Source organism: Haemaphysalis longicornis, unplaced genomic scaffold (genome assembly GCF_048455015.1).
Source record: "Haemaphysalis longicornis isolate Haplotype H1 unplaced genomic scaffold, Haemaphysalis longicornis Haplotype H1 scaffold_1, whole genome shotgun sequence".
Classification (NCBI taxonomy): Eukaryota; Metazoa; Arthropoda; class Arachnida; order Ixodida; family Ixodidae; genus Haemaphysalis; species Haemaphysalis longicornis.
In genome coordinates, this window is record NW_027526203.1 from 286,737,153 (window position 1) to 286,750,146 (window position 12,994).

General features: G+C 45.1%; 1 protein-coding gene across 1 annotated transcript in view; it reads left to right on the top strand.

The window, feature by feature from the left end:
* Positions 1-12,994, top strand: part of Jarid2 (Jumonji, AT rich interactive domain 2) — a 128,374-nt gene that overhangs the window by 30,931 nt on the left and 84,449 nt on the right. Inside the window, exons 13-17 of the mRNA XM_077679379.1 lie at positions 1,937-1,963; positions 9,166-9,236; positions 9,344-9,458; positions 11,107-11,215; positions 12,134-12,316. Coding sequence (XP_077535505.1) covers positions 1,937-1,963; positions 9,166-9,236; positions 9,344-9,458; positions 11,107-11,215; positions 12,134-12,316 — 505 coding nt within the window. The remainder of the gene's footprint in view (positions 1-1,936; positions 1,964-9,165; positions 9,237-9,343; positions 9,459-11,106; positions 11,216-12,133; positions 12,317-12,994) is intronic.

The window sequence follows — 12,994 nt, forward strand, 5'->3', positions numbered from 1 at the left end:
CAAGCTTTTTTTTCTTTCCTCGTTTGTGGAAGATGAATCGTAGATGTTGAGTTCACAAGCCTGGTAAATAGCCAGAGCACACAGCTTCTTCCGCTGTGTGGTCGGGCTATTCATTACGCTTGCAGGACCCAACATCTGCGATGCTTCTTGATTGGGAGCTACGCGAGTGGGAGAGCCCGCAGGTGCGATCGCGCTCCATCCAATGGATGGCAGTGAGCTTCAATCACTTCTGTAAGTTGCATTTCTATTGGCAGGGCTTCTCATCGTCATTTCATAGCTGACTGAACCACTTTGTGTTTGCTGAAGTTTAATAAATAGCGACTGCAGGCGTCTGTCGTCCACCTGTGTTTCCAGAATGGAAGCAACTGTAATTAGTGACTGGTGGCACTGCATCTGAAGTTAAAATGTCTGTTACAAGCGAGATTATCGATTAAAGTTCAAGAATGACTTGTCCCTTATAACCAATCTTCTACATCCGATGTCTGTTATAAAAGAGGTCAATTTAATGGGATAGATGGGGCAGCCAACCATGTGGGTGAATAGTGTCTCTTATATCCATTTGTCTCTTACATCCATGTCTCTTATAACGAGGTTCAACTGTATCTCAAATCCGCATCCACGCCATCGTAAAATTGGCTGTTAATTTAATGTTGGAATGAAAGTTCATAATAGCGAGTAATAGAGAACTTGTACCTCAGTAAAGCAAGGTACTATGAAATACATATTTGCTATGGGCTGGGGAAATGGTGTTTTGTTTCATTATGGGTAGGTAGCCTTGTTATAATGACATTTAATCAATCACTGGAAAGATGTATTACTAAAAGCATGTTGCTTTCATTTTACTTCTACTTGCCCAGGATTAGGGTAATGCCATTGTGTGTGAGCGTAGAACTTGCCATGAGGCAAAAATAAATTTTTAAAAGGGTCATAAAGACAGAATGAAAGTTTTGTTTGCTTAAAAAATTGTCTCATTGAACAACACTAATACCATTTTTAACCTAGACTTCACACAAATGAACAACATAAGGAAAACAGAGAATTAGCATGCGACTCACGAGCTACTTCCTTGCATTATGATGCATTAAGGTCGGCTTGTGCGATTGGCTGGAGCCGGCAAAATCAAATGCAAATAAACGAATTATAAGTTTGCAAAACAAGCTATTTGCACTTTAAATTTAGTGCACATAATTTTTACAACAGTAACAATATTTGGGTAAATGACCGAAGCTCCAAACTAACGGGTAAACTTGCACGCTATTGCGTACGGTCAGCTGGCGCTGCGAACTCCGCTGTTCGTTGTTCAGACGATTCTGACACGACACCAGCCAACTGGCAAAAGCGACCCTGCCACTTACGTGACCCTGTGTGTTGAGTCGCACCCAATTTTTCATGAAACGATTACTGTGAACTGTAACAACATATGGCACGCACAGATGTAACGAAGAATGAACTGAGTGATTGCCGAGCGGCATCGTAACGTCATCTAGGAAGACCGACGGTAACCAAGTGTGTTTTGGTTTGCCTCCTGGCAGCCTTCCAATTCCTGTAGGATTGCAGAGTGTGGTGGCTACGTGGAGTTGGCATACTAACTCCGGTTTATGTACCTGCCTCTGATACATCAGTGCTGATGTCCCGAAACAAGCAATGTAGCAGGAGAATTGAAATTTTCGCTTAAATTGTTAAATTTTTCAGTGATCAAAGCATCGTTTGCTGCAGGACAAGAGCTCAGGATAGTGTAAAACATAAAATATTTTGAATAAAACAAAATTGTATGTTGTCTCATGACCCCTAATATACTCTAATGTAATGTGCAGAACACAGGTAAATTCTCACACTTACACGTCACTATTGGCTCTGGCTTCTCAGTCACTGCCGGCTCAACTTGGTTCTCTACTACATGTACACATGCACACTTCTGTTTTTATAATTTGAACAGGAAAAGGAAATACACAACCAAAAGCAGGTATGACTGCCTTTTATTTTGTTTTTTCCTCTTTGGTTGTCTGCACCCCTTTATGGCTAGGTGGCACTATGTACTGAGGGCACACAAATGGTGAAGGCGGAATGCACATGAATAGGAATGGCAGCTGTTGGACCGTCATCTAAACAGATAAACCATGCCCTTGCACATGTGCTTGTTTTAATAGTTGAACAGTGGGTAAGTGTAGGCGTGGGTGAAAAGAGGCATATTTATTACGTTGCTTGGTGCTTGCATTTCATAACTGCTGCGTTGCTTGGGCCTTGCACTTCACATTTTAATTGCTAGTGTACCTTCTACAGTAAAGCTCGCTTATATCGAACAGCGTGAGGATTGTAAAATAGTTCGATATAGCAAAAATTCAATATAGAAAGTGAAGCAAAAAAATCTTACATGAGAGCAATCCTGCCGACGGAGTCACGAGCTAACGCTGAGCACTTACCACCATGTAGTTCACTATTGATACGACACTTTCTCGGAAAGAAAACAAACATTTATTGGGGCGGAAGAAATGCGTGGGTGTAGCCTGCTTCTTGGAGAGCAACGACCACTTGCTCCACCGTATCTAAACAGTCGACAAGCACAAGATCGCTGCCCTCAATGGCACTGCAGTATCGCCGTAGCAGAGCCACGGCAGCGACGGCTTCACTCGTGCTCAGAAACGGTACGGAGTCCTCGGCGTCTTCGACAGAGAGGAGATAAACATGGGTACAAGCGAATAATGGCGAACCCAGCGAACCGGGCAAGTGCGGGCAGCGAGTGGCGCGGACTTGGAAGATCAGTGACACCGTAGCCCACAGCGCCCAGTGTGGCGCTTTCGGCGCCAACGGCATGCATACGTGGAGCTGGTCCACTCTTCCACGGCCGCTTTGGACGCGCTCCAGCTCGCGCCGGAGTCGCAAGCGACACCAGCGACACCGCTGCGCGCCGATGTATTGCGGGAACGCGTGTGGCATGCCTAAGGAGAACGAAAATCCGGCGCGGGAGAGTTCGATATATCCATTGTGAGCAAAATCACGTTCGATATAAAAAGTTTAATATGCATGTAATTTTTATCAGAATTGTACAAGTGTTCGATATAAGCAATAATTCGATATATTCGTGTTCGATATAAGCGGGCTTTACTTTTCTTATAGTCAGTGATACTTGTGACTACGGTGCTTCACAGTTTCATATAGCTGCTTATGCAATTGCCTTGTGTGAAAAGCATGCGTGACCAGTAGTAAGCTTTTATTAATGAAGCAATTTTTGGAGTCCCTACAGAAATAGTACAGTCCATCCCACTTACAACAATACTGATATGTCAACATAATGTCATTGTTATTAACACTGCTTGTTATAGTCTGGGCAAATGTTCAGTGCTTTTCAGCTAGCATTTAATGATTTGAAACTAAACTGTCTGAGAGCATTGAATAATCATTACCAGGAAGCACATACGCTCAAGGCCTGGGCAAGCTGTACAGTGTGGTCTTGCACGGGCAACTTGGGGTAGGTTAAAGGGGCCCTGCAGCACTTGCCGCTGGCTACTCGGAACATAATTTGAGGTCAAGTCTGTCTCAGCAATCTCCTCCTACAAGAATTATAAAAATCCATTCGCTAGTACTGAAGCTACACAAGATGAATAATTGCGCATAATCATTCTCTCTCAACTTGACCACTGGCTACGCGACAAAAGCTGCGCTTTCTCCCGGAGAGGGTGGCGGCTCGGGGCGTTATCTTCGGCGGCCTTCGATATGTCACATGGCGGGGAGTTTTCTCTTTTCCTCCAGAACGTGGAGGGGCCTATTTCCGGTCTGGTGCAACAAAAAAGAAAGCAAGCATTTGTGCCTGCTCGCAAGCAAGCGCTCAGGATGGTAGGGCGTTTTCGAAACAATAAACATTCGTTGTCGAGTGGGGGTTGAAAGGGAAATACAGTGAAACCTCGCTGATAGGTCCCCCGGACTTACGATGACCCGCTTCTTGCGACGGATCACCACGGTCCTGGCAAACTCCCCATAGAAACAATGCATTAAAAACCCCGATGATATGACGCTCGGGTGCATGTGGTCCGCTTCATACGACGGACCCTGCCGCGGATAAACCGGCGTTTTCCCCATATTTTACTCCGCTTCGCCGCCTCATCCTGACCTTCTTTATTCTTAACCCCCGTTTGACGCTGCTTGATGTGCAAAGGTCCGCAGGCAGGACAGACCACTTGCTGAACAGATGCAAGCAAGCAGGCGGGTACTCGTGAGAGGGAGTTAACCTTCGACGGCCCCACGCGGCAGCAGTACGCCAACGCGCCAACCGCGACAAGTCGAAGTTCAGGTGGCAGGCCGAGCGTCAGTTTGAAGGTCCGGTCGAACTTCCGACGAATGCAAAAACACATATGACGCAACCCCACGGTGATGACCGAACACCCTCTTTCTCCGCCCGCTCTTCCTTTCACGACTCTCTCTCTCCCTTTATCTCTGCCCTTTGCTTATCAGTGTCTTTCAAAGTCGCGTTGTCACTCCACTCCTTTCTTTGGTAGAGTGTCTCAATTTACACACATACGCCTCAAAGGTGAAGGCACGCATATGTTGGCACCACCATTTTGATTACATCGCTGGCCGCCGCAGCAAATCACTGTCGCAAGACCGCACTATAATTTTCGCCGCAACAGGGTTCACTTGCGAAGTTGGAGTCATCTTATCTATTTCGCGTTGCTGGATCTTGTGGGAAACGAAAGCAGTTACGTGTTAAGCACTTGACCCGATAGCAACGACACGGTACCGTTCAAAGGGTGTCACCACCACGTACGAATACAGTCGAACGCGGATATATCGAACTCCAAGGGGATCATCAAATAGTTCGATATATCGATAATTTGAAATATGAAATATGCCTATCTGAAGCGTATCTGAAAACTCCGCACATCACTGAGAGCTTTTCAAAGTCGCTACAAGCGGTACCTTACCGATTTGTTCCTCACAGCCCGGTAAATTCAAAGCCACACCGCTACGATAACGACAATTTAACACAAACAACAAAATCTGTGAGCTTCGCTTGCGTCTTTTTCTGCGTCATAAGTTAACAAATCCAAAGTCTTCCGCTTTTCCGTGACCATGGCTCCGAAACGTGGGCCGTGGACAAAAACACGTAACATGACACATGGGTCCCCCTGCACGATCAACCACTGAAAACCGCTAAAGCATGCAGAAAACATGCCAGAAACCGAACGCGGCAGGAGAAGTCGCCATCATCATCACATCCATCGCATCAGGAGAAGCGCACTTGCAGGGGCAATTGGGGCGCAGCGTTCGATATATCGAATGTGTCCGTGATCGCGAGTTCGATATACGCGTACTACAGCGCTATACTTTTGCAAGGGGTTTCCAAGGGGATGTTCAGACAGTTCGATATAGACAATAATTCGATATTGCCGTGTTCGATATATCCGTGTCCGACTGTATACCTCTTTTTTTTTTTTTTTTTTTTCCTCTAATCTTCACCTTGTACTATCATTCGTGAGGCTTGACCTTGACAGTTTCACACTCGCCTTTCCCACTCTCAGTTTGCTCGAGCAGGTCGCCTTATCTCACACGCGGAAGGAAGGCGCAGGTCTGGCGGGCTATAAATAGCGCCGGGACCGCACGGCGCGCGGCGCTTGACTGGCGGGCTACCTCGGACGTATGGAGGGGAGGGGGGTGCAACATGGGTGTTGCTTGTTTTTGTAACTTGGGCTTTCAGCTAAAGGTTCGCAAATTACGCGAGAACGCGCAAAAATAGTAGTTTAAATAAGTTCTTAGCCCACCTGTCGCGTGAGATCGTCTACTAGGGCGGCATTTACCTGCACCCCGGTCGTACGACGCTTTCTCGCGGTCCCTTGAAAGTCGTATTATCGGGGCTCCACTGCAGTAAGTTCATCACTCAAGCTCCGCACGCACTTCAAACACAAAAGAAATGCCAAAGCTGTTTGTACAGGTTCAGACATAGAAGAGGTTGGTGCACAGCGCCGACGATGGCAGATCGTCACAGGAAATGTGAAAAATAAACCATGTAGTTGACCAGCAACAGCCAATAGGACAGCCACTGCTGTAATCACGTAATTACAGTGGTACATAATGAGGGAAATTGAAGAGAGCATGGTTGGTTTTCCCCGTCTTTCATAGCAATTTGCGAGCTTACCAATTCACGTGCGCGTGTAATATTTGGCTCGGGTATTAGTGGCAGTGTAATGTAAACGTTGCGCGGGTTTATTAGCACTGTTCAAAGGGTGTTGCAGGTTCCCTTTAAAGGGGGAAGCTAGAAGGGCTCTTTTGTCCTTGGCTAGCATGGGGCAGAAAGCGGTTGATCACATCTGAGGGTTGTGAAGAGCAGAAAAAGCATTGCAGATATGGAGCACAAAGCTGCATTGGTACTTCCATTTGTGGCTAGAATGATGACTGAGGATAGAACAGCCAATCTCTCTTTCGGGGAAATGGGAAGATTTGAAATGTGCCGTGACAATGAATGTGCAGCAGCACGGTGTCTGTGAAGTTGGAGAACCTGCGTTTGCCTCAAAATATTGGCCTTCACGTAGGCCCCTGCTTTCAGGTTTAATAGTTTATAACCAACATTGGGGAATCGCAGCATTGTTATAAGCGGTTTATTTGGCTGTATAACATATGGCAAGCTTGATGGTGCTGTGGTTGTTCATTGTTATGACTGACATGTTGTGTCCGGTATTTTATAAGTGGGTTGGGCTGTACGATGTTGCTCTAGAATGATGGCACAGGGTATTCAGATGATTTCTACGATATGTTTCTGTAATGATTCTGCCATCAGTATGTCTTTCAGCAACGTTAAGATGGGCGCTAGTTGGTATTTGTTGATGTTTGGCAGCGTTAAGTGGTTACATCGGTCAAAAAACACAGGACATCCACGAGGCAGGCACAAACTGTCAGTTGTTTTATTCACACAAAATGCAAACAATAAATAGGCAGGAGTGAGGGTGAAAAGACAAGAACAAAGCAGAATGTATTTGCAAGTCTTCTTTTTTTATGCCATGTCGTCAATTTAATCTCTTCCTGGGATAAGCCAATAGCAAGTGCCTTCTGTTGGCACTTTCTATTGGCTTCCGATTAAAGAAGCCAATAGAAGAATCCTTCTATTGGCTTATGCCAGAAAGAGGGCAGAAATTAAATTCATTGACAATGGCACGGCATTAAAAAGAATAATGTGCGAATGCATTCTATTTTGTTCTTGTACTTTCACCCTTACCCTTACCTATATAATTGTTTGAATTTTATGTGAATAAAATAGTTGATAGTTTTGTGCTCGTCTAGTGAATGTCCCCTGAATTCTTCGTTGGTAAAGTTGGTGTTAAATGTGAGTGCTAGTGACAAGCAAATTTTGCTTAGAAGTGCAGCTTCACTGCACTGCATGCCGTGCCGTAATACATGCGTCATTGCAGCTGTCATTGCATTCTTTACCCCTGTGCTCTGTTAGCTGGTTTATTGTCAAAATCAAAGCGAAAGTGAAGTTTTTCTGTTCAGTCTTAGGCACAGCCTATCCCATTTTCATCATCAACATTCTGCGTTAGTTTACGGTGTCTTAGAGGAACCTGGCTAACTATGCTAGAGTAAGAACTACAACGCTGTACAAGTGCGTAGCGGTGTTCAAAGACTCAAGCACAAGTTTGAGTACTCGCGCACGGTAGATGAAATCCAACACTTTGGTAACTTTAATGCTGCAGAAATGCAGGAAACTTACCAGCAAGAAGACAACTGGCACTCATGGCAGATCCAGAGTGCTCTGCTCGCTCAAGGTGCCACCGATGACCAATACTGACTGAATGCTCTAGCAGGAAAGACATCATAATAGCAGCGCACGTTCCTGTGTGAGAGAGGGTGTCAACAGGAAACCAGTGAGGGCCTTACCCCCGTCACTCATTCGCAAGTTGTGTGGTATCTATAACACTCGAGCGGCGTGCTGCGGGCTGCACCGGCGACGCCTATCGGTGGCACCGATGCGACATAGGGTTCGAGATAGAGTGCATGTGCGCGTGCACGGCCACCGTGACATGATCAGCTTGTCTTTGTCGGCAGTGAAGTGTCATCGCCTAATTCTAAATCTTCCTCTGGTTCACTCTAACTGCCTTTAATTCCCTGGAGGCATCCGGGGGCTTTTTTATACGACGCCTGATAACTGCCGGTTTTCACTCAAGGGCTGTGAAGGTCGACGGAATGATTAGACACATAAACTTTCTCTTTATCTCAGTTACATGGATCACATTGATCCATTGTATCGTATAATACAGTTATAAATATAACAATGTTGTGCTCCAGCAGCTCTTTTCCCTCTGTGCGAGATGCGCAACATCATCCCGCACGACCCTCCGCTCACTCTCCGTTCATTGCGCCCTTTGACCTCAAAGCGTTACCGCTTGAACAATAAAAGCCTCTCTAGGAAATCCAACCATCGCTGCCGTCGACCAACTACCAAACCGGCGCATAAACTCGCAGCCCGCAACGCGCCATTACACGTAGCAGTTTCTTCCGAGCGGTGTCGCCAACAGCGCTCCCGGTGGCCGAAACCGCTGACAAAGACAATCTGATCATGTCAGGGTCGCCGTGCGCGCGCACATGCATGCTATCTTGAACCCGATGTCACATCGGTGCCACCGATAGGCATCGCCACTGCAGCCCGCGGCACGCCGCTCGAGTGTTTTAGACAGGGCTGTTGCAGTCTGTACCTCTGAGGTTTGTCTTGGCCTGTTTGTATCATGGAAACAGCAGGCGGCACTTGTGAAATATGTACGTCCAATAAATAGATGGGTACATTGCAGGTCTACTTGTGACACATTTCACTTTGACAGCATATCTTAAAGCACAATGAGCCAGTCGGCATTTCAATTTTCTTGCTCAGGCACCAAGAAGCAACCGTGATAAAGTCCTAGCAGTATCAGTCAATAAACATGTAAAAGAAAAGTCACCCCTGGAAGGTTAAAATGATTAAGACTGTGGAAGTTCATAGAGGATGATAACTTAGTAAGTTGCTGACTTTTTGGTTGGGGAATCTGCATTTAGCTTTCAAAAACAACAAAAGAAAAAGTTTAGTTCTTTAGAACTTGTTCCAAGAGTATTACTTGAAAAAAAAAACAACTTTCCCAGAGAGAACTAGCTGTAATCCTTAAGTGTGTAATTTAAAAGTGTGTGACGTATTGTCTAATTGCTTCTTTGAAGGCATCCTTGGAATCTGAAGGTTCTCACCAACAATCCGGGTACTATTCTACGCTGCATGGGGCCCGTCTCAGGTAAGCAGTCCTGTAAACAGCATGCATGGCGTAGACGTTGTATCATTATATTGTTCAATGTTCATGACCATGCCAGCAGCCTCTGACGAAGAGTGTATATATTGCAGGAGTGACAATTCCAACCTTGCACCTCAGTATGCTGTACACAACCGGCTGCTGGTACAGAGACCCACACTGCTTGCCCTGGATTGAATACCTCCACACTGGTGCCAACAAGATCTGGTAAGCACAGTATCACAGCGCCTAGGGTCACCAATAGGACGTGCTTCGCTTTTTTTAAAGCACAGCTTTTAGTCGACTGAATCTGGCTTATGCGTTGTCAGTGTTGTTTGCAGCAACGTGGCCAACCAACACGGATGAACGCGGAGCACAGCGGAGGATAAGAGTGCAGCAATAGCAGAGGGAGCGCGACGATGAACGCAAAAGAAAAGGGGGGTAGGAAGGCAGCGTGAAGAGGGTGGCGGGAGAGGGGCGTATGTCTAATGTTATTGAACTTATGTTATTGAACTTGACAAAATAAGGCTTTGTTGTGTCGTTTTTCTTATGTTAAATAGAACCGAATATCAATTTTTTCTAACTTGCAAAACTTCTTCACTCTTGCATAAGCTCTCTCTGTTCTTCTAACTTGCGAAACTTAGTCTCTCTCTCTCTCTCTCTCTCTCTCTCTCTCTCTCTCTCTCTCTCTCTCTCTCTCTCTCTCTCTCTCTCTCTCTCTCTCTCTCTCTCTCTCTCTCTCTCTCTCTCTCTCTCTCTCTCTCCCCCTCCCTCCCTCCCAAATGACAACTTGTTGACAACCCAGCTGTGACAACACAGCTAATGACAACGCAGCCAATTAGTATAAGGTTCAATGCCAGCGCTATTAATTTGTAAAACAACCGCATCTACCAATTCTGCTATTGCAGATTTCAGTCGGGTTGCCAGTATTCGGTGGTATAAAAGAATTTCGATTGGAATTGGGGTTTTGAGGGAATGTCATCTGGTGGGGCATGTAATGGTTGAGTGAAGAAAACACGTCAATGAGGATATAAAAAGTACTATAAACAAAATTTCTTTTCAGGTGCCCTACAGCTGTTTTTATCGTACTTCAGGGTGTGATCAAGGAAGCTGCAGGCATTGTGGGAGTGTGTCACTGTTTCACACTCTGGTGTGGGATAATTTTTGACATGCTCCGTGATGTTTTTTTTTTTTTCACTCAAGCACAACTAAGTGGCTCATACAATTGTTAGGAGTTGCGAAAAGAAAAAATCATGTTCGAATTTCAAAAAGTAACATGCAATCAACGATCTTTATAGACTTTCACATGGCTCGCATCTGATTAACTCTTTCGTGACTGCAGGAAAATTGACTGAAAGTGAACGAAACTTTCTTTAACCGCTGGCACCAGCTGGTGAATTCAATTCAAAATTACAACTCCCATTTTGTGCGGAGCAGTTTTGTAAAAATAAAACAAAGATGCTTCGCTGTATTACCTTCGGCATGCCATGAATTAATTTTGAGGCGTTCTCTACGAAATAGGCCGAAAATAAACACTTTTTCAGCGGCATTTTTTTAGAAAAGGTTTGTTAAATGGGACAGATCATGGTATTAGTTTCGTTATTTCAAGTTAGTCAAAGGATTGGGCGTCTGAGGGGGGATCTGGATATCTTCGTTACATTGGGACTTTTTAAATCGGGTTTTGTTAAATACTAGAGTGTGAGTGTATTTGATATTTTGCTGAAATTTTTCGTGAGATCCATTGGTAAAAATTAAAAGTGATTTGCAAAAAATGGAAAATGTAGATCATCACAGAAATGATGTCATTTGTTGTCTGTTGTAGCAAAGGTCTCTCTGTGGCACATTCTTACCCCTTTCATGCACCTTCCCACTGCAGGTACAGTGTTCCTGCCCACAGCTCTGAGCGCTTCCGTGCTGCCATGAAAGAGATAATGCCACAAGTGTGCAAAGACAGTGTCATATGGCTGCCTTCAGATTGTGCCATGGTGAGCTGAATGTTCTCTCATGCAGGACCTGGGAATACTTTTAGGCTGGGGCAGTATGTTTAGTGCCAAGTGTTGGGATGCTCATGGGAACGAAAATTCATCACTTCGGCTTGTCCAGTGACCGAGTGAGGATGAGTGGAGTTGAGGGCCACACACTTATATGCAGCCCTGTTAAGAGTTAGCACTGAGCCCGTCGGTTGTCAGATGATGTGTTCGCTCAAGGGCAGGAAGGGGGGGTGTAAAAAGCATGTGTTTGGCATCGGATCCTAGTTGGCTGTCAGCAAATGCATGTCACTGGGACGTAATTGCATGTTCCGATTGCTGTGTTAGTAGCTGTGTTTGTGTTCTTTGTGCTGTATAGTTCACCATAGCTACTGTCGTCTTCTACGAGTGGTACAAATGTTCCTGTAAAAGACCGTGGACAGAATAATGCAAGGCTATGCGACGATGACTTGCAGCCAAAATGGATGCGCGAAAGTCACACCGTGATGTCTTTGCATAAAAATTTCTTTCAAACCTTGAATCGCTGTTTGTCAGGTCATCTTTTAATAAAAGAAAAAGGTCAATGTATTTCCTTCCACAATTTCTATTTCATGTCCATAAGTTGTAGTTTGCTAGCTAATGAATCATTTTTTTCTTTTACGCATACCTTTTTTCAGTTTGATATGGTTTATTTGGAATTTAATTGAGCCCAGATTTGTTTGCCTTTGCTGCTTGGTTGGGTAACAGCTGAGCCAGCAATCAAAAACTCCGTATAAGAGTCGTATATGGTATAAATACGGTTAAACCTCATTAGAACGAGTCTTCATATAACAAGGTAATGAATGTAACGAATATGTATGGCAGTGGAGCTCTCACTGTGTGTGGCATTTCTGTGAGAGAGCCAGCACAGCTAACCAAGCCGCCCTTTCCCGGCAGGTTCCTCCACCTCAGCTGGTGGATCACGGCTGCCCCCTGAGCCGACTGGTCCAGGAGAAGGGCCAGTTTGTGGTCATCTTCCCAGGAGCCTTCACCTCCACCATTGCCTGTGGCTACTCAGTGTCCGAGTCTGTCTACTTTGCCACCCAGGACTGGCTACTCCAGGCGTCGGAATGCTTTGAGGTGGGTGCCACTGCTTGGGCTGGCTCGACAAAGCCTGCGCTCAGTTTTATAGAAAAATTGGCTTCGCTTGGCAAAGCGCATCTACTATTATCACCACATTTCAAGAAGGCTGGCGGAAAAGGTTGTTCCAACTGCTGCTTTTAGTAAAGCATTATTGTCACGAATTCATGATGAAATAAAAGGGAGACTACTGTAAGTGCTGGGAAAACCTAATATATATCGAAAGTAAATCAACTTTCAAAATATGAAAAAGGAAAGCATTTGTTAAGCCCCCTGCTTGATAGCTGGCAAACTTTTAACATGTTAGCTATTTTTATGTCATTGTAGTGCACTTTTCTGATTACAACTGTTTTCAGAGTTTCAAGTTTTTAATTAAAAGAACTGCAGGGCTGTGAACAGATGCATTCCCCTCCCCCACATTTTTTTTTATGGGTAGGGGGAGGTATGCATCTTTAATTTAAACCTAAGTGTGTACGGAGCAGAGATTCGGTACTCATGTGCGGCATCATGCTGCAGAGTGAACTCGCTCATGGCAGTTTGCATTGGGCTACAGGACACAGTTATTTATTACAGTCAAACCCCGCGATAACGAAATCCCAGGACTATGAAGTTCCCCGGGGCAACAAAATATTTTCAGATACCCGGCGAATGTTCATTGAAGTCCATGTATTTCATATC